General features: G+C 37.7%; 1 protein-coding gene across 1 annotated transcript in view; it reads left to right on the top strand.

Moving 5' to 3' along the window:
• The window catches only part of bckdhb.S (branched chain keto acid dehydrogenase E1, beta polypeptide S homeolog), a 93,746-nt gene extending 76,129 nt beyond the window's left edge, over positions 1–17,617 (top strand). Inside the window, 2 exon segments of the mRNA NM_001114838.1 lie at positions 16,303–16,465; positions 17,383–17,617. Of these exon segments, the coding sequence (NP_001108310.1) occupies positions 16,303–16,443 (141 nt within the window). The 3' untranslated portion in view covers positions 16,444–16,465; positions 17,383–17,617.
• Positions 17,618–22,036: the final 4,419 nt, after the last annotated feature.

Here is a 22,036-nt window from a genome sequence, read left to right as displayed (position 1 = left end):
TCTTGTTGGAATATCCAACCCCTGTGTAACTTCAACTTTGTGACATTTTTTGATATTGGGTTGAATGCATCCGACCCTCGACTTTAACAAGGACCCCAGTCCCTGAACTAGCCACACAGCCCCACAGCATGATGCAACCCCCACCAAATTTGACAGTAGGTAGCAGGGGTGTTTCTTGGAATGTGGCTTTCTTCTTCCACCATGCGAAGCACTGTTTGTTATGACCAAATAACTAAATTTTTGTCTCATCAGTCCAAAGCACTAAATTAGCTTTTGAATACAACATGCAACTGTGTTTGCATTAGTGCAGAAAGGGCTTTTTTCTCATCACCCTGCCATACCGATGTTCTTTGTGCAAATTGTGCCGAATTGTAGAACGATCTACAGATACACCATCTGCAGCAAGATATTCTTGCAGCTCTTTGGAGGTGATCTTTGGGTTGTCTGTAACTATTCTCAAAATCCTCCGCATATGCTGCTCTTGTATTTTACTTGGCCTTCCAGACCTGGGTTTTACAGCAACTGTGCCTGTGGCCTTCCATTTCCTGATTACATTCCTTACAGTTTAAAACTAAAGCTTTTTGTAACCTTCCCCTAAACCATGATACTGAACCATGTTTGTTTTCAGATATTTTGAGCGTTGCTTTGAGGATCCCATCCTGTCACTCTTGAGAGGAGAGTCAAATAGAAGCACAACTTGCAACTGTCCACCTTAAATACCTTTTCTCATGATTGGACACACTTGCCAATGAAGTTCAAGGCTTAACAAGCTAATCCAACCAATTTGCTGTTGGCAGTAATCAGTATTGAGCAGTTACATGCATTCAAATTAGCAAAATTTCACAGCCAGTTTTTCACATTTGATTTAATATCATACAATTGAATACTGCTTCACTAAAAATCTTTGTTCAGAAAACACCCCAAATGAAATGAAAGGCATACCACTGGTTTTTTTTTTGTTGAAAGTGGAGTAAATTATTATGCAGGCTGAGAGGGGTTCCCAAACTTTTTCATATGACTGTACTTGCTCTGACTGCTGCGGATAGGAAACTTCAGATGGTCCCTAACTGCTTTGCAGGGAAAGGATCATATTTTCAAATGGCAGGGGGGAGGGACTTCCCAGAAATGGAGCAGCTTTGTTTGTTTCCCTGTAGAACAGCCAGCGACCATGTAGAGATTCATATCTACAGCAGTCAGAGCAAGCAAATGAAGGGAGAATCTCACTGCATACAGCCATGTTTCTTATAAAAATGGTATATATTTTTTAATTGAAGTATATTGTGGATAGGTTTCTTTTTCAGTTAATAAAGTAAAAATGGGATTTTATTTTTGGCTTTACATCACCTTTAATGTTTCCAACTCCAGCTGCAAGGACAAAAATCATGAAGCCAGATTTAAATAGATAAACTGGGATTCTGGAGGATTTTTTTTGCTGCAGCCACTGGTTCTGGAGAGTAGGAGAGTTTGGTCAAATTTTTTTTTTTTTTTTTAAATAGTGAGAAAAAGTTGAGTTTTAGTAAATAACCCCCTTGGTGTGCTGTAAATGCTGAAGGTGCTACCAGCTTGCTTTGACTGGTACTGTCTTTTAATGACTGGTTTTAGCAGCATATTAACTCTGAACTGTGAAACCTCAAGCCTAACTTATCCTAGCAGCAATGAGAAATAGCAGTAGATAAAAATCCAAAACGAATACGAGAAACAGCTTTTGTGTGCACTGGTCCAAAGGCAGCCAGGCTGGTGTTCAGAGCATAGGACATTATAATGAGAAAACTTCATGCTTTTGTTGGAAAGCTGGAATGATTGAATCTAAAAGTATTTGAAGATTGGCTGTTGCTAAAATCCAGCCAAACCTTCATTGCTCAGTATTGACATAGAATAATGCTAGCTATCTGCAAGCCTAAGTTAATTAAATCTTGGACGGTCCTTTGGGTGACTAGCACTGCCTGGTGTAATGTTGTAGAATAGATGCATATGTGTCACATGCAGATGAAATGTGCACATTCAGATATGCTAAATAAGTTCACTTTAAAGCCTTTTTCGCAATACATTTATGCATAATGAGATGTTTTAAAAAATACCCATATACCTAGTTATTTAAAACCATTTACTTTTATTTGGTCCTACTGTTTAAGGGGGTTATTTATTAAAAACAGTATTTCAAAAGAGATGTGAGGACCTCCAATAATAAAGAAGCAATTTAATTAAAAAATTTGAAAATTTTATTAGGACATAAAAACCTAACGTGTTTCGTGCCTTTTGGGGCACTTACTCATAGGCTGTTATTTATTAAAGTCAAATTTTTTCTGGTCACAGTTTTAAAGGGGGAAACACAATTTCTTTCAGATGCAAAAGATGTATTAAACCCCAACGCTGCTAAAAGTCAGAATAAAAAAAGTACTCCATCTCAAACCTGCCAAGGTCATGTAGAAGTCAATGGCAGATATCCCTTTTACAAGTGGAAGATTTTTTTTCATACAATAATCCGAAGAATTCTTGGTTTTCGGGCGATAATCCGGAAAAATCATACAATTCGGATTTTTTCACGATTTTATCAGATCTTTTCCCAGACCAGATTTTTTTTCAAGTTAATTTATTGATAAATCTGGTAATAAAGTGGATGGGCGTCTGGTCAAGGTGTTTTAAGAAAATGTATACAATTATTAATCAGTCTGAAACATCTTGAATTTGTCTATAATACACAAAAGCCATGAATATCCTTTAAATTATATCCTTATAAATGGTGAGTTTTGATGTCATCAGTTATAAATTAATTCTGATGTCATTTCTGTCACATGACTCACTGAAACGTGTGTATTATAATAAATAAAGTACCCCAGTTGAAAAATATGAAGATATTCTAAGTTACCTCGGAGTTCTATGACCAGTAATAAAAACACTCTGCCTTCGGCCGCGTGTTTTTATATGGTTATGAAACTCCTTGGTAACTTATAATATCCTTATATTTTACAAGAGGGGATACTTTATTCACTATATACTTCCTATGACATTATTCTTGTACCCTCCTATACATTTAAAATTTTATGCTACCCAAAAATCCCACACATGTCTTGTGGTTAGAAATATAAATTGAATCAGATTCATCATCTAGTAGTACAATGGTGCTTTTCAGAGCTGATTAATTTCTTTGTAGCTGCATTTTTGCATACAGAAGGAGAGACTATCTGAAATGGCAAATTTGCCACATGCACCTTAAAGTGATGACACTTAATGAACTGTGTGTGCTGCTTGTTACACATCTTCTACATTCAGTGCTGTTATTCCAGCATTAGGCTATATATTTTTTTAATGTAAGTAAATATCTGTTTTAGGTGTCTCTTTCATATCTATTTTTATCATAACAATAATCTCCTTTATACAATTTTCCTCATCCTCGCAAACATTTTTTGACTACTATACGAATGCCATTTTGGCCTTTCCTGGTTATCATTATAATTCGGTATTATTATTATGTGTTTATAAAGCACCATCACATTTTGGAGTACTTTATAACTGAGTCTATACCTTATAAATTTCATTAAAGTGACAATATTGCATCTATTTTTTGATGCTATATTTATGCAGTAGCTTCAGCATTCTATACATTGGCAAATAACTAAAGGCTGCTAATATAAGTAGTAGGGTAGTAGGGATAAGTAGTAGGGATACTTCTTTTCCCGTTCGACGTCCGCTATATCACACCTGCATCATATCCTGATTTGATTTGAGAAAAAGTGTATGAATTAATCTTGAAGGAAATAAGAGCTCGATCTAACTGTACTGGCCGCATGAGTCCGTTTGGAATGAAGGCATCCTTAATTTTTTATGATACAGTCTGTATGTCATAAAATCATTGTTCCTGAATGTCTTTTCCATAGTATTGCTTGCAGTTATAATAGTATGTGTACATTTCCATGCTGTCTGTACAGAATGAAGAAGGTCTGCAGCAGTAGATTATTTTACTTTTGTATTCAGTAGAAAGTCAAAAGCTGGTAAGCGCATGTATTTTGTATAAACATTAGGGATGGGATTGTGTAAATTAAGATTTCTTTGTGGCAAGTAGAATATAAATATTTGCTGTAACCCTTTTTGAATTGAAACTCTATTTTGAAATGTGTTAAAAACTTAATTATTGGAAGGACAAATTAATAAATCATATTTCAGCACAATTAGAATGCTCTTGTATATTGCTCTTGTTTTTCTCTTTTAGCATTCTCCAAAAACTAAAAAGCCGATATATTTAAGTTAAATATTTATATTATTGTAAAAAACGTCTCTTCGGTTAAAAACTTAAAATACGTTGGTTTTTAAGGTGTATTTGCTATTCAGATATTTAGAATATTTTTGAAAAGAATAAAAATGTGTGATGTGTTTGTACTGCTTTTTCATCAAGCTGTGAGAGGATTTTCTTTAAGCAGTGCTGCTGACAACTAAAATATTACACTTCACAATATTTTTCAAATTTACATTGAATTGTCAAAGTTTTTTTTCTTTCAGTTGTTGCAGCAACAAAACTGGAATAAGTTGAGAATGAAATTAAATAGCAAAATATATTATTTCATATATACTGAACTAAAACTAAAATGTATTACTTTATAATTGGCAAGTAGTTTCTTATTGATTGATGTTGATCTCTGTGAAAAGAAGTCATTGTTCATTAAGGGTTACAATCTAAACAAGTATAAACGTTTAGTTTACTTTAGCTGATTGTATTGTAGCACACTGCAGCTCAACTGCAAAATATTAGGAAATATTTGTAGTGGTTTCAGATAAGTCATAAAAAATTGTATATGTCTATTAACAAAACAATGTAAATGAAAATAATGTTCTTTGACTAGAACTAATCAAAACTATACTAGACTGATTTTTTCATATGTTTGGTATGTTTTTATAGTTTTAACCCTGCTTTCTTATCACTGGAAATTGACGTGAAATTTCCAGCAAATACAAAAACATCTCTGCTGTATTATTTTTCAAAAAATAAAAACACTTCCTACTCTGTTTTTTAACCTTTAAAATACCCTTTCTGTAGTCACATTTATTAATAAATATTTTTATATTAAACCATAGGCAGAACTAAGACAATATGAAAATAGAGCATAGATGAGGGAGCGTGTCACCATAAAAGTGTGTGCTTTATTTTTAGCCAGTTAAAGCTTCAAGAAATGGTTACTATAAGGCTTAAACTCACAGTATATTATATACTATTAAAGTTATGTTTCTGGTCTGGAATATGTCAAGTTCAAGAATGTGGAAAATTCTTTTCCATTTTCTAGTTGATATACTTTCAAAAAGGAAAAGTATATGACACGTATATAAAATTCATTTGAGTTTGCCTGTTAAATGAATGCAAAGCATACCAGTTGCTAATAAATTTAAATACAGTATTCTCTCCTAAAAGAGCCAGATAGCAACTTGGGGATTGGATACATTTGCAGGCAATGAATGATTCATACTTGGTAATTTTTCATGCTAGTCTGCAAATCTTGAAGTGGTAATATGTTAAACACTACATTATAAACACGTCTTCCTTTCTAAAACGCAATAATAAAAATATGGATGGATGTGTGAAAAGTAACTTTTTTTTTCCTTCGTTTTCAATCTAATGAACATAACTTCTGACCTATTTTAAGAGTGATTCAGTAGCTACAGCAATTTAGAGTATGCACAGACCCTTAGCAATCATTTGCATTAAAAATGGAAAAGTTAATTCTGAATTTTTTGATAATAATTCCACTTGACGAGTACTACTTTTCACTTGTAGATCAGTCGAGGTTTACGTTTTTTTTGCAGCTGTATAAACCATTTATACATGACAGGGAAAACAAAGTACCATTTTTTTGTATAATGTATGCATTAACAGACTTGCCTAAGAAACAAAGGGGAAAATGTAATAAAAGTTACTCATGGATTAAATATGCAGTGTGTGAAAAAATTTGTTTGTGTGAAAAATTTGTTTGTGTGAAAAATTTGTTTGTGTTTGTGTGGCATAAATTAAATATAAAGATTTGCAAACCCAGAAATGAATTAGTGACCCTATCTGCTAGTGGAAGAAACCAGTGTGAAGTATGTAATAAAACTTCTTAATGAAAATTAAATTCACAGAAGCACAACTAACATATTTTTTGTTCTTTTTCGGAAAGAAAAACTTATGTCACATTTCTCCCAAAGTGTTAAACATATTTTCATGGTGATATTATTGCTGTTACCAGTAATGTTGCACCTGTTGTTTCAAATTGGCCTTCGAAGAATCCCAGTTGCATAGGAGATGTCTGTTTTAAATTCTCATAGAAAGATTGACAGAGGCTTTTAGTAGCTGGAATTATTGGCAGGAGATGTAGAAGAAACTTAATCTGGACTAGGCCACTTTTTGATGTTTCATACTATTTTTATTTCTGAAGTTCAGTCAAAGTATGCATAATCCAATCACTAAAGCTATTCTCATCAATCAAGCTTTCTGCGTAACCATGTTTTTGTTAGAAAGTTGTTTGCAGACCATACATTTATGTAGTTTCCATTTTATGTGCAGGGACTATAAATGCCAAGTATCTGTCATGCATTTTTTTTATTTCTGCAAAATAAATTGGATTCTAATATATGTGTATAAACAACGACAAACAGAGGGGAAAATGGATGGATTGCTTGGTACAAAAGCCTAAATTTTAAATTGACAACACATTTGACCATTTTGGGAAAGCTTTTTCTTTTTCATCTCTACAAATGTAGTGCCAAACTTCATGCTTGTTTCAGGCAACTCTTCAACTCTGAAATAATGGTCTATGGCCAACTTCACACTCTAGCCTTTTTTGACTAGTGATGGACATCCGACTTAAGTGGCAACTGCAGTGTGATAATGATTAGCTTTCCCATGACATTGGAGGAAATATCTAGCTGCATGCCATCTGCCCACTAGCTGCAATCTAATGCTGCTGTTGCAGTAAATTTTAGCTGGATCTTCTGTTGCTGCGAGACGTTTGAAGCTTATGAGGGCATTTTTACTATTTCTCAGTTTTTGTTGCCCTGAATTTGTGTGTCTTTGCACTGAATTTAATAACTTACTTTATCTTTTACCTTCCATAAAGACCAACATTTTCAGAAGACTGAGATAACAGATGTGCATGGATTATAGAGTTATTACTTGTCATGGTGTCAGTTTCCATGAGAGCTATAATGTGACTAATGCTGAAATTCTTTTGACATATTTTCTCCACAGAAATGTTACCCCTAGTATATTATATCTTAAAGGAGAAGGAAAGGTTAAACCTAAGTAAGCTTTATCAGAAAGGTCCCCCTAAATATACCAGTAAACCCTCAAAGTAGTGCTGCTCTGAGTCCTCTGTCAAAAGAAACACTGCATTTCTTTCCTTCTATTGTGTACACATGGGCTTCTGTTTCAGACTTCCTGCCTTCAACTTAAACCTGGACTTGAGCATGCTCAGTTTGCTTCTCCCCCCCCCCTTCTCTGCTGTAACCTGAGCCCAGAGCTATAAGTGAGCAGGGAGAGACTCAGGCAGGAAGTGATGTCACACCAAGCTATCCTAAACAAACAGAGAGCTTCTAGAGCTTTTTACTCGGGTATGGTAAAACATTCTACAGAATAAATATAGCATTCTAGCTTGAACTATTGCAGCTAATCTATTGGCAATAAAATGCCTCCGTAGCTTTCCTTCTCCTTTAAAGGGCCACAGAGGGTGGATAAAGCACTCCACGTGACTCTGGCCTGAAGCCTTTGCATTTTGGATAAGACTAAGAATAATATTTAAAAACATATGTTTGGCCATGCTAATAGCAGAATATTTACAGGAAAAAAAAGTTCTTAGGAATCCGTTTTAATGGTTTCCAGCAAAGTTTTGCAGGTGAAAAATGTTCACACTGTGTAAGCTGTGCTTTACTTATAAAAGGACACAATGGAGACATAACTCTCTATACTCTGCTTGCAACATATTTTAATAATAATTTCATGCAAAATATGCTGTTATTTTCAAGTGTAAAACACATTTTCCTTTGAATTATTTTTCTAGCTCTTGAAGTGCAAAATAACATTAGACTATTTTTCTGGAGGGATACTATTCCAGCATCTGTATAATAAGCCACTTGGCACAACCAAAGTATCGCAATAAACGTCTGTTTTATGAATGACTGATTATTTTACCGAGCAGGGAAAGTTGGTTACTGTTTAGGTAAAATATAATCCTGTCCTGTCAACTTCTTTTCTCCATTGTCTGCTTGGGGGACACAGGAAACAGTGGGATATAGCTGGTATAACTAGGAGGCAGGACACAACAAGAAGAATAACTCGCTCCTCCTCCACTGGCTATACCCTTCTAGTGGGCGGAGCCTAATCAGTTTTTTGTTGTCTCCTCAGTTGTGGTAGGACGTTTTTTCTTCTTACTGAATTTTTTTTGTTCAGGAGTAAGTCAAGACCTCTACACTGAGTAGGTGGTCTATTGACACCTCTCAACGTGGGAATAGTGCCTGGGGTCAGAGGTGCTTACAGCACGACCATCCAGCCTGAAGTCTCTCCTTCACTGGAGTAGAAGGAGAGAGACATGGCCAGGAGCTGGTTCTCCTTTAAGGTGAGTGTGAACCAGGCTCAGCAGAATATATATAAATATATATATATTAGACTTTGAATTGGTCCTTTATTCACAGCAACTAGCGTACACTTTGAAGAAGCTTGTGACACACGGAGCTCAGGAGCCGGTTGCTAGGAGACAAGCGGTCATTTTGTGCGCAGGCTGGCTGACACCTGTGGCTGTGTGTGTTGGGAGACAAAAATTTAAGTTAGCTCGGAATGGAGCTGCCCTGCTTTAAACAGTACCAATTAAGTACCGGTTGGTGCAGGGACAGAAGAGTACTTCTGTCTGGAGTTGTTGGCAGCATCATGGAGAATTTCCATTTCTTAAGCGGCAGTTCCCGGGCGCCATTTTGGACCGCATTAAGGTCTCGCGAGACCAGTGTTTTTACTCTGGCGGCCATTTCAAATGCTCCGCTTCTCCTCACAACTGTTCTTCCTTATTTAGAGCACACCAGCCACATATAGGCTGTATTGGGGTGATGGAACTCAGCGAGGAGAATAACTCTGATACAACTTGATCAGATAATCCAACAAGAATGGGACAAACCTGAGAGGCGTTTTCAAGCAAATCGCAGATTTTTGAAACTGTATCCTTTCTCTACTGATCTCACTGAGAAATGGTCAACACCACCGTCAGTGGATGCTCCAGTCTCCTGACTTTCCAAAAATACAGCTTAACCAGTGCCAGATGCTTCTTCTTTTAAAGATCATATGGACAAAAAGATGGAGGGACTTCTCCGCTCCACATTTTCGGCATCAGGAACTGCTCTTCGCCCGATCTTCGCCACAGCCTGGGTAAGTCGGTTGGTACAATCATGAATTGTCACAATTGGCATCACAAATTAAAGAGGCTAATGACTATATTAGTGAAGCGTCACTAGACGCAGCTCAGGTGGTCAGTTGATCAGCATTGGCGGTAGCAGCCCGAAGATCTCTTTGGATGAAACTGTGGTCGGCTGACCTGTCCTCTAAGAAGTCTCTTACCTCACTAAGTTACTTTTTGGGCCAGAGCTAGACAAAATTATTAGCCAAGCCACTGGTGGAAAGAGCATCTTACCTCCACAACCAAAAGCGCGCACAACGTTTCGCAGAGGAAAATTCTTTTGTCCCTCACAGAACAAAGGTAACAGGTCTTCATCTAGACAATCTTCCTTAGTCAGAGGAAGGTTTAGTAGCAAGCACAAATCGTCCTGGCAGAACCGTAAGCCTTTCTCCAGACCGAATGAAAAATCCACTTCAGTGTGACGGAACATGCGGGCTGCCAGTCCTCGTGCCTCTGGGAGGATGTCTGCGGCACTTTGCAGAGGTTTGGTTGTCAAACACACAAGTCTCCTGGGTTCACGAGGTGGTCACACAAGGTTATCATCTGGAGTTTTCTTCCATCCCTCCCAGACGCTTTTTTTATGTCAAGGCTCCCTCAGGAACCGACAAAATGTAAGGCTTTTCAGGAAGTTGTTACATCTCTCCTTCAGCAGCAGGTGATCACACCCGTTCCTCCCACAGAAATTTTCAAGGGATATTATTCAAAAAAGACAGATCAGTCTGTCCAGTACTGGACTTAAAGGAACTTAACAAATTCATTCGGCCAAGAAAATTCAAAATGTAATCGCTAAGATGAGTCGAGGTCAGTTCCTGTGCTCCCTCACAACAAGTATGCATACCTGCACGTCCCAATTTTCCCTCCCCATCAGAAGTTCTTGCGTTTTGCATTTCAAAACCATCATTACCAGTTCACATCACTTCCCTTCGGTCTGACATCAGCACCGAGAGTTTTTACCAAGATAATGGCGGTGGCCACAGCACTGATCAGGAACACAGGGGTTTCAATAACCCCATATCTTGACAATCTACTTGTAAAAGCACCATCCTTGGCGGAAGCTCAATGTTCGCTCAACATCACCATGTCCCAGCTAAAGAATCTAGGTTGGTTTCTCAATTTGGAGAAGTCATCCCTCTGTCCAAGTCAATCCATGGGTTTTCTAGGGATGCTAAAATATCTCTTACTCAAGAAAAAATTTGGAACATTCAATCATTGGTCAAGGCCTTACTTGCAAAAACAAGTCATACAGCCAGGTTCTGCATGAAGGTATTGGGGGTCATGGTGTCAGCAATAGAAGCAGTGCAATTTGCACACCACCTCAGAGAGCTTCAATTGAATATTCTAGCAGCCTGGAAACGGAAATCCCTATTCCAGAAGATTTGGTTGTCACACAGAACCCGGTCTTCCCTGCTATGGTGGTTGCAAACCCAAAATCTCTCAAAAATTCGTTATCTAGGAGAACCTCAATGGCGTCTGATGTCGACAGACGCCAGTCTATTCGGTTGTGGAGCAGTACTAGAAGGTCGCACAGCACAAGGTCAGTGGAATCAAGAGGAAAGTCTCTTGCAGATCAATCTTCTCGAAATACGGGCAATCCGATTGGGCCTTCGACATTGGCAAAGAGATCTATCGGGTCAGGCAGTAAAGGTTCAATCAGACAACTCCACAGCAGTGGCGTATATAAATCACCAGGGCGGCACAAGAAGCAGAGCGGCCCTGAACAAGGTGAAATTGATATTCAAATGGGTGGAAGCAAATCACACGCAGCTATAGGCCATCTAAATTCCGGGCTTACAGAACTGGGAAGCAGATTTTCTCAGTTGACAAACATTGGATGCAGGGGAATGGTCACTGGTAGAGGAAGTCTTTGACCAGATAACGCAAATGTGGGGAATGCCAGAGGTACACCTCATAGCAACGAGGCACAACCAAAAGGTACAGGCCTTCTTCGCACGTTACTGAGATCCTCTGGCAGAGGCCGCGGATGCACTGACTTCTCCCTGGAATTTCGAACTAGCATACGCTTTTCCTCCACTACCCCTGGTGCCCAGAACAATCAAAAAACTTCAGAGGGAACAAACCACCCTCATTCTGATAGATCCAAAGTGGCCCAGACGAACCTGGTTTTCAGATCTCCTCAACCTGTCAATAGCAGATCCGTAGACACTCCCTGCACATCCAGATCTTCTGCACCAAGGGATAATTCGACATCCCAATCCAATCAGATTCAATTTGACTGCATGGCTCTTGAGACCCAAATCCTAGAAAAAGAACGGTTTTTCAGATTCAGTGGTGAGCACAATGAAGGCAGCAAGAAAGTTGGTTTCTGCAAAAACATATCACAGAGTATGGTCTATATACCATCAATGGTGCAGGGATCGAGATAGGAATTTTGAAATTCTCTCAATACCTAACTTACTGGATTTCCTCCAGGAGGGTCTTTCCAAAGGTCTCTTTCTTGGATCACTCAAATCACAAATATCCGCTTTGTCAGTGCTTTTTCAAAAACGGTTAGCTATTTTACCGGATGTTAAAACTTTTATACAAGGAGTGGCTCATGTGGCTCCTCCCTACCGAGCACCAGTTGCAACCTGGGACTTAACATTAGTTTTGAAAGCACTTCAATGACCACCATTCGAGCCTATGGCGTCAGTATCCTTGCAGTGGGTTACTTTGAAAACAGTTTTCCTATTAACGTTTGCATCAGCTAGACCAGTATCAGAATTGTATTATCATGCAAGTCACCATTCCTCACTTTCCACCGTGATAGAGCAGTACTTCGCACGGGACCATCCTTTCTACCTAAGGTGGTTTCTTCCTTCAATCTGAACCATGAGATCAGACCATCCCAACTTTTTGTCCTTCACCCTCTAATTCAAAGGAAGTTGCACTACATTCCTTGGACCCAGTTAGAGCCCTCAAGTTCTATCTGCATAGAAATCAAGATATCCACAAGTAAGACACACTATTTGTTCTTCCATCAGGACCGAGACAAGGCTCAGTGGCTTCAAAGGCTTCTATTTCAGGGTGGATTAAACAGGCCATCCAAAGAGCGTACTTGGCACAGGGGCAGACGCCACCTGACAAGATCAAAGCACACTCCACTAGGGGGGATGAGTATGTCCTGGGTGTTCAGGAATCAAGCCTCTGCAGAGCAGTTGTGTAAAGCAGCGACGTGGACATCGATCCACTCTTTCACCAAATTTTATAAATTTCGGCAGGAAGGTTCTTCAGGCCGCAGTTGTGTCTACTGCATAGGGTCTCTTCCCAGCCATATATCGGGGACAGCTTTGGTACGTCCCCACTGTTTCCTGTGTCCCCCAAGCAGACAATGGAGAAAAGGAGATTTTGTGATACTACCCGTTAAATCTCTTTCTCTTCAGTAGCTTGGGGGACACAGGACTTCCCTCCCTAAGAGGAGGCCCTCGCTTTTTCTTAAATATGTTGACAATTGCCATGAGTTTAGTTTTAAACTTGTTGATTAGTTCATATTAACCTCATTTGGTACAAACTGATTAGGCTCCACCCACTAGAGGGGTATAGCCAGTGGAGGATGAGCGAGTTATTCTTCTTGTTGTGTCCTGCCTCCTAGTTATACCAGCTATACCCCACTGTTTCCTGTGTCCCCAAGTGACTGAAGAGAAAGAGATTTAACGGAGAGTATCACAAAATCTCCTTTTCTGTGCTGGAATAAATCTTCTCCCTTAAGTAATTGCACCGTATTCAATTTAAAGGACAACTAAAGCCTAACTAAAAAAAGTAGAGTAGAAATGTAGTACATTATGTTTTGGGCTTCTGTACCATACTAAGGCAACCACAGTCCTTTAACAGTGAAGATGTGTCCCCTCAACATCCCAAATATTTTTAATATAAATGTCACAATATAAGGCTGATTAGTAAATAATTCAGATTGGGACATGGCAGTTCAGCAACCAGCACAATTAACATCAGGATTAAATAATCAGCCCTATAGCATCAGCTACATATGACAGATGAGCCTTATTTTCTGCTTGATGATTTGCGACGACCCCTAAGCTTAGCTTATTAACAGCCACTCAAAGCACACTGAGCATGTGCATGTTGCAGGCACGCCTAACAAAATCCAAGATGGGAAATTCCTGTGACAACTATGATTAGCACCAGTGCTGGGCCAAGTCAGCCTACATCGCCCCCTCATGTGTGCACAAAAAGTGCATACATTACCGTGCATGCCTTCCCGGAATACAGTTATTGCTGGTGCAAGTGGGGGGACATAAGGGTCCGAATTAGGGGCAAGACGGCAGAAGAGGTATGGTTCCTGGCACCCCTCCAACTTTTCGCCCTAGGCACGTGCCTCTTCTGCCTACCCCCTAGTTCTGGTGCTGATTAGCACTATAGAGATGCTGAACTTTTAGGCTGGTGGAAGAAGTTCATATAAAATATGACGTTTCTAGCAATATTTATTAAAATGTAGTTCTCCTTTAAGGCAATGCTGCATAAAGTGGACCTGTTACCATTTAGAATTATTTCTTAGCGGACAGATCACCTTTAACTATTGGGGATTACCAGTTTAGTGGGTTGCCTCAGATCAAACTAATACCTGTTATACAATGATGGTATTTGACTTTGAACATTATAATGCATTGGTTTGCTTTAATACTTTTCACTGTCAGGAATGTTTCATAGCTATACAAAAATGTAAACTTTTTCATTATAGCCAATATTATAGTATGGGAGATAGTTTGCTAATTCTAGTCTTAATTTCCTACCCATGAAAGGGGTAACTCACAGGTCCTTGCTTTTATTACAGCTAGACCATAACATTTATAAGTAATTTTTGCTTTTTCTCACTTACTGTATTACAAATCTATATCTGCTTGGCGGTTCTCCATCTAGGCCAAAGGGGTTTTTAGATGTTCTTTTAGTGCAAACCTTTTTTTGAGATGTAACTGCTGATCATTCTCATGTTTAACTTATAACAAGGTTATACCTTATTAAAATATTATGGTTTCATACATTCAGCCATAGTTGATATCTAAGGTTGTAAATAAGGGTTGTCTCCAGACTAGAGATTACAATTTGCACATTTTATGCCATTTATGCTGAATAAACTTTACAATACTTTTCACACACATTTTATTCTATTTGTGGTTTGTTGATTTATTAAGTATTTTACTTGTTCAGTGTATATAGCCTTGTAACATATCTGTTTACAGGCTCATATACAGGGCTGTATTCTCTGTGCCCATCTAAGGAAGTGACGTCATGATGTACCGCTCATACTTGTGGGGTCACTCCAGCCCCAATTTGCACCCAATACCCCCACCCCACGTCTGCTGCTGGATATCATTGCAGCATATCAAGCAGCAGGGGAACAGAAATTTTGTTTTTCAAAAAATGTATTTACCATATTGTCATCCAAGGTCTGCACTCATAAAACTGCTGCCCTAGGCACAGGCTCTCGACTGCTTATATGGTAAATACAGCCCTCCTCATATAATCATCCTGCTTTCATGCATTTGAACAGGGAATAGCCCCAACGGTACAGAATGTAATTTGGAAGTTAAGATATGTGACTAAGCCTGCAGTTATGTGCTAGCAGAGATGTTGGGACCCCTTTTTAAACCCTCAGGGATATGTTGTCCATCTGGCTGGGAATCAAGCGAACTTGCATCATATTAGTAATAATGGGATCACTTTACTGTGCTGTGAACAAAAGGAAATTAATAAGCATGTGGATATTAAATCGGCCCACTATACTTTTCCGTTCTTATATTCATAGGTGACTTCATAGCTACAGATTAAAAGGAGGATCAAAAGCAGTCGCAGACATCTGTAATTTTTCTTCAATGCAAGAAAATAGTATGATTTCCTTATTCGTGTGAATAGTAAGATTTATGTTTTGAGGATTCTGAGTTCAATCGGAATCTCCAAACAATTCACATGAATTGGCAATGTCCCACTTGGCTGTAGAAGCAAAGTTCGGTAATGAATGTGTAATTAAACTCAGAGCCCAAATATATTTTTCCAACTGCAAAGACATGGTTCTAACTTTGCTGGTATTAAAGTAGTATACATTTATAAATCCTACGTTTTTTAAATAAAATTTCTACCACCAACATAACAAAACTTTACCAAATGGCGAGAAAAAAAATGGTTTCTTCCAAAATATTAAACATTTCTGATTTATTAAACCATCTTATATACTAATTTAAAATCCCCAAATTACCTCCATCTCCCAAGTTGAGAGTTTTTGTCCATTACATGTTGTGCTATTGCCTAGGATATTCTAGTGCATGAAAAAAGCCTGAGGTTGCCAAATAAGGGCTGTGATTGGCCATTAGGTAGTGCATATGTAGAATGGCAGCCTACAGAATGCTCTGTTTGTCAGTACACATTGTTATTGCAAATACAGCTTGCCGTTAAGCCTGGAATTCAGAAATAATCACCTATTTTGGGTCCACTGGGAGCAATATTCAATGGGTTGGTGAGCAACATGTTGCTCGCGAGCTACTGGTTGGGGCTCTAGTGTTATGTTAGTGAACAACCCCTTTAAACCATATTCAGCACTTTTTAATCAGCTGCAATACAGCAGTGGCTCTGCCAAAGAGGTTTCTATTGGCCTTGCACACTAGCAAATTTAAAATACACCAACAGCCTCAAGGAAGAAGTGTTAAGTGGAATAGGGGATTACCTCTACAGATCATGCCTGCTTATGCTAATGTTTCAGTCGCATGTTCACTTTTATTTTGTGTGCTCACAGTTGTCATCATCAATGTGAATTGCTTTTCATCTTGACTTGGCCTTTTCCCTCCCAGAAAATTCCTAAAAATTAGATCATGTTCTGCTTGTCATATCAGGTGTCTAGCGCAATAACGGTTGTAAGATAAATTTGTGAATTTAGTGTCTGTTTCTTCTTTCTTTGCAGGAAGAGTGCTTTTTGAACCTTGAAGCGCCAATAGCCCGAGTATGTGGATATGATACACCATTCCCTCACATCTTCGAGCCTTTCTATATTCCTGACAAATGGAAATGCTATGATGCCCTCCGTAAAATGATTAATTACTGAGTTTTATTGCTGGTTATTTTGTGTAAGTATATTTTTGTTTTTTTTTTGTTTGTTTTTTTAAGAAAGTATTGTCAAATATTTTACATTTACAGTGCACCTTTTAACATACCCCTTAAACCGGCTGACTACTGAGAATTGTCAAGACTAATTAAGATATTCCTGTCTATAATACCTATTGTTATTTATTTTCCTTCTATTGGTTTGATGTTATAAAATCCTTTTATCTCAGATTTTTGATATTATATTTGATTTGCACATGTTCTATTAGCCCATAGCAGCCAAAAAAATGTTTGCTGTCAAATAGGTGACCAGTAAATGCTGACCACTATGCTCACTGCAAAATTGTGCCCATAATCATTCACGTAGCACTTGCATATGATCTCTGTGCATAGCACCCAGGCAAGAGATACATATATACATGTAATAGAAATGCTGGACCTTGTTGCTGCGTACATGCAACGTGACACCACTGTCGGATGAAGGTGCAACAGCCGTGTCGTTTACACGCGTCGTCAAGGTCCGACATTTCTATTACCTTATTTTCGTTGCGTCTGTCTCGTTGCATCCATTTCCTCTCAGTGCATCGGATCTGATGAAAAATTCTTGTATAGTTCTACCTTAATACCATGCTATTTTTTTTCTGGCAATGCTGCTGTCTGGTCTCACATGCCAGAGTAGCTTATGATGTTTATTCCTGCATTCAGTTGGTGTTCCTTTAATAGTTAATGCAATCACAGTTTCTACTTTATCTGAGGAATATGTAGAATCTTTACAGCCCATGTCACAAATTTTATATTAAATAGCAGGCACAATTATAAACACACTGGGAGTCCACCCCATAGCTTTGGAAAATGTTGTTTTACAGGTTGCAGATTTTTTCTTTTTAATTACAGTGAAATTTTTTGGTCATATCTTGAAATGTGTTTTTATTTTTTTCAGAACCTGAATGAAGCTCAAAAATGAAGTGAAAGTAGATATCATAATACTTTTCTGCAGATAACTCTCTCAAAAAGTGTTGGCTAACTGGAAATACCAAGATAACAGGCAAAATATGAATTTGAACAAGTAGAGAGTTATGGGTTGTTGAAATATCATGGTAGTTTTTATCTACTATTTATAGGTCAATATAAAAGTATTGAAAGAACAAAAATAAACTGGTTATTATGTAATCTTATAGAATTTCATTTTGTTTGCGTCTTTATTCTGGCCTGGAAAAGGGTTATGCAAATGTCAAATACATTTTGTAAAGCTTACTTGTGATTAGTGGGTTGACCCAGGGCCAAATAATCTTATCTGTGCAAGGATTGGATGATAGTAGTTCACGGGGCATAAATGAACCCTTGGTAACACTGTAAAACGCCCAGAAAACTGTCTGCAGTTGATTTAGGTTTGGATTTCTTTTTTAATGCTCATAACTGAAATCATACTTAACTCTTTAGGTACCACTAATATCTTTTATAGTGGCAATATTCAAAAGGTAACCCAGTTTATCTAGGAAGAACAAGGTCAGTGAGTTTTACATCTGTGATTGGATATATTTTTGAAGAAAGACTAAGAACAGTAAAGTTTTTCTTTGAGCTAACTTTAAATGTTATAGAATGCCCTATTGTAAGCAACTTCTTAAGTCTTCATTTTTGTATAGTTTTTTTTTTTTTTAAATTTACCTTCCTCTTTTCACTCTTTCCCACTTTCAAATGGAGGTTGTTGACTCCAGCAGCAAAAAAATGGTGCTAAGAGACTATAATTTTACTATTATTGTCTGTTATTTTGTCTGACCAAAATAATCATTTAAAACCATAAAAAATGACCAGTTGCAAATTGTCTCAGAATATCACTGTCTTCATCATAGTAAAATTTAATGCACAGCTGAACTAACCCATTAACTATATAAATAGCTAATAGGATTAAATTCATCAATTGTCTTAAATGAGGATTAATTGTATCTTAGTTTGGGTCAAGTACAAAGTACTATTTATTATTATTATTATTATTATTGAGAAAAAGGAAATATTTTTTAAAAATTTGAGTTATGTTGTTATAATGGAGTCTATGGGAGACAGCCTTCCCATAATTCAGAGCTTTCTGGATAACGGGTTCCTATACCTGTGTGTGTATACATATATACAAGTAGTGTAAATGCTGCACTCAAATGAAAGTGTTTAAAGGAATGATAATATATACTATTATCCGGCACTGATGAAACTGGTGTGATTGCTTCACAAACACAACTATAGTTTATATAACAAGCTGCTGTGCAGCCATGGGGGCAGCCATTCAACACTGGATACACAATAGATAACAGATAAGTGCTAAAGAATCCAATTGTATATTATATTATCTGTTATCTGCTGCGTATCCTGTACCCTTTTTCCAGCTTGAATGGCTGCCTCCATGGCTACACAGCAGCTTGTTTATTTAAACTTTAGTATCGTTTCTAAAGCAAACACATCAGTTGTACCAGTGCAGCGCAAAAGTATATTATATTGTCATTTCTTTAAAGCACTTTCATCTTTTGGTGTTACTGTTCCTTTAAGGTTTGGAGTGCAGACCACCTTCATTGTGTGTGTGTGTGTGTGTCTATATATAGAGAGAGAGAGAGAGAGAGAGAGAGAGAGAGAGAGAGAGAGAGAGAGAGAGAGAGATATAGATATATATAGAGCAACAAAAACCGCACACAAAGGACTTGTATAAGTGCAAAAAATAATAACCAATTTATTGCAACGTTTCGGCTCCTGTACTTGAGCCTTCTTCTGAAGAAGGCTCAAGTACAGGAGCCGAAACGTTGCAATAAATTGGTTATTATTTTTTGCACTTATACAAGTCCTTTGTGTGCGGTTTTTGTTGCTCTATGAATTTTTCAAGATAACCTGCACCTAGGCAATTACCCAAATGATCTGAGTGCTCCAGCTCCATGCATAGATATATATATATAGATATAGATAGATATATATATATATATAGATAGATATATATATATATGTTACCCCCTATTGTAACTCCAACTTGTATATAGACACACACATAAACGTTAAAGTTGTGGTTGTTTAACAACCTATGTTTAATATTTTTCTTTCTGGTTTTGAATAAAAAAACATATAGTATGCAGGGATCAGTGAGGTTTTATCACACAAAGGCATAAGCTATGTTATAACCATTTTGTCTGCTTAGTTTGCTGCTGAAACATGTGTACCCTCAATGAAGCAGTATCATAAAGACCTGTCTTTAAATAAAACAGGCCTGCATAAGTCTCAAATTCTATATAATTTGGCATAATTAAAAGTATCTATTTTGTCCTACTACAATTTACTCTTACTTTGTGTACCTACAATTTAAATGTGCAGCATGAATTCAAATGGTTTATTTAAGTCAAGACTAGCCCACACATACAGGATGAAGATGAAAAAAATGAATGTGCATAAAGTTCATGCAAAGTTTGCTTAAAGGTGTGGTGCTAAGCAAGTTGTAAAGTGAACACAGAGCTGCTTAAATAAATTATTCAGCATATTAATCAGTTGGCAGACAGGAAAACAAAATATTCCAAAACTTTTGTGTGTGAGACAAAAACTGAAACCGTTAAAAAAAAAAAAAAAAAAAAAAAAAAAAAAAAAACATTAAAAACACCAGCCGAGGCAGCAAGCTAAAAAAGTTTAATAAACTGTGTCTTGTATAGATGAAAGGCTATATGCATTTTGATAATGTGCAAACCACTGGTTGACTACTGACTTAAAAAAGAACTAAACCCTAAAAATGAATATGACTAAAAATGCCATATTTTATATACTGAACTTCTTGCACCAGCCTAAAGTTTCAGCTTGTCAATAGCAGCAATGATCCAGGACTTCAAACTTGTCACAGGGGGTCACCATCTAGGAAAGTGTCTGCGACACTCACATGCTCAGTGGACTCTGAGCAACTGTTGAGAAGCAAAGTTTAGGGACCACCACACATTATCAGGCAGAAAATGAGGCTGGCCTGGAATATAAGCTGATGCTACAAGGCACTGGTTTTGTTTGCACTGGTTTCTGTGCTGCTGTGTAGTAAGTATCTGTATTAATTACTAATCAGCCTTATATTGTGAAATTATCAGTATATTGTGCTTCGGTCCCTAAGCTCAGTAACTGAGAGCATGTGTAGTGGATCTTTACTGCTAACGGGCTGTGGTTGATTTGGGCTGCTACAGAAGCCCAAAACATAATGTACAACATATCTAGCTACTTCTTTAGTTAAACTTTAGTTCTCCTTTAATCCCACATACTGTGTATGTCACATTTTCCTGCATCTCCTGAATGGTTACAATAGGTGCTGCCCTCTGCATGAAAGGCAACGTGTAAAGCTATAATATTTAGGTAGTTTAGCTATTTTAGCTTTAACTGCCAAATTATTGTTCCCAGGCAGGGCACTAAAACAATACCTCTTATAGTTGCATTGGGGAAACACTTCTTCAAGCTGGAAGTAACAGAGCCCTCATTTGGCCCTAAGATTCACTCATTCATCCGACTAGTCATTAAAAGATGAAATGTTAATAAAAATGCTTATATTTGGGTATCATTGGGCATAGAATATATGCTGCTGTTTTGTAGTAGAACATATGTGCCTGAACTTAACACCATTTGAACATGTATTTGAAGCCCAGAAAAGATCTAGACATGGACATGTTCTACTCACTATTGCCACTAATATTGTTTCTAAGCAACTGCTTACAGGATCAAAGTGATATCACTCAATTTATAACCCCATTTAACATGACTGGGGGTATCAAACGCTAGCCACACCTACTTACTTTCCTTAAGTTTTTTTAAAGTCCACAGCATAAACTTATTTTCCATAATCTCTCTCATATTTTGTCTCCCTGGTCCCTGTTTTACTTTTTTCGGATCACTTTGCTGTTTGGGTTCCACACTTTATTTTCAGTGACATGCCAGCTCTTATCATATGTGACTTCAGCATTCCCATTGACAAATTTGCTTCTCCAGCTACCTCTAAACTCAGTAATGTAACTATCCTCTTCATTCTCAGCAGGATGTGCACCCAGGCCCCACCCCTCCAGACGCACATTTTCTTTACTGTGTTCACTGCGTTGTTGTCTCTAGCATGCCCAGGTGCAATTATACCCGCCGTATCCCCGGTAGTTACAGCACCATCTAAACTCCTCTCACTAACAAATTTGTTTGCTCTCTCTTAGTGGACTGACTCACTCACTTAAGGTCATGCTCTTGATCTTATATTATTTGGCTCTTGTCACCCTTTCAACCTCACTAACTGACCTTTGCTTACTTTCCTTTCAAATAACACTTTCAATTGCTGTATTGCAACCATCTCTCTCCACCCAGACATACAGACATTGTAACACATTTCAGCCACAACTATCAACAATAGCAGTACATCAGATCACACATATAAACAACCTCTCCTGTCTGAATATGGCAGCTTCTCTCTTCAATGATGCATTTTCAGCTCTTGACACCCTTGCTCCTTCTACCACCCATCACAGTAGACCAGCTAAACCCCAACTCTGGCACACTTACTTGCTACCCTCAGAAGATGTAGTAGAAAAGCTAAACCCAAGTGGAGAAAGTCTCAAACTGACCCTGAC

The sequence above is a fragment of the Xenopus laevis genome, chromosome 5S (genome assembly GCF_017654675.1).
Source record: "Xenopus laevis strain J_2021 chromosome 5S, Xenopus_laevis_v10.1, whole genome shotgun sequence".
NCBI lineage: Eukaryota > Metazoa > Chordata > Amphibia > Anura > Pipidae > Xenopus > Xenopus laevis.
Note: the sequence above shows the minus strand (reverse complement) of the source record. Positions and strands in the feature narration are given on the sequence as shown.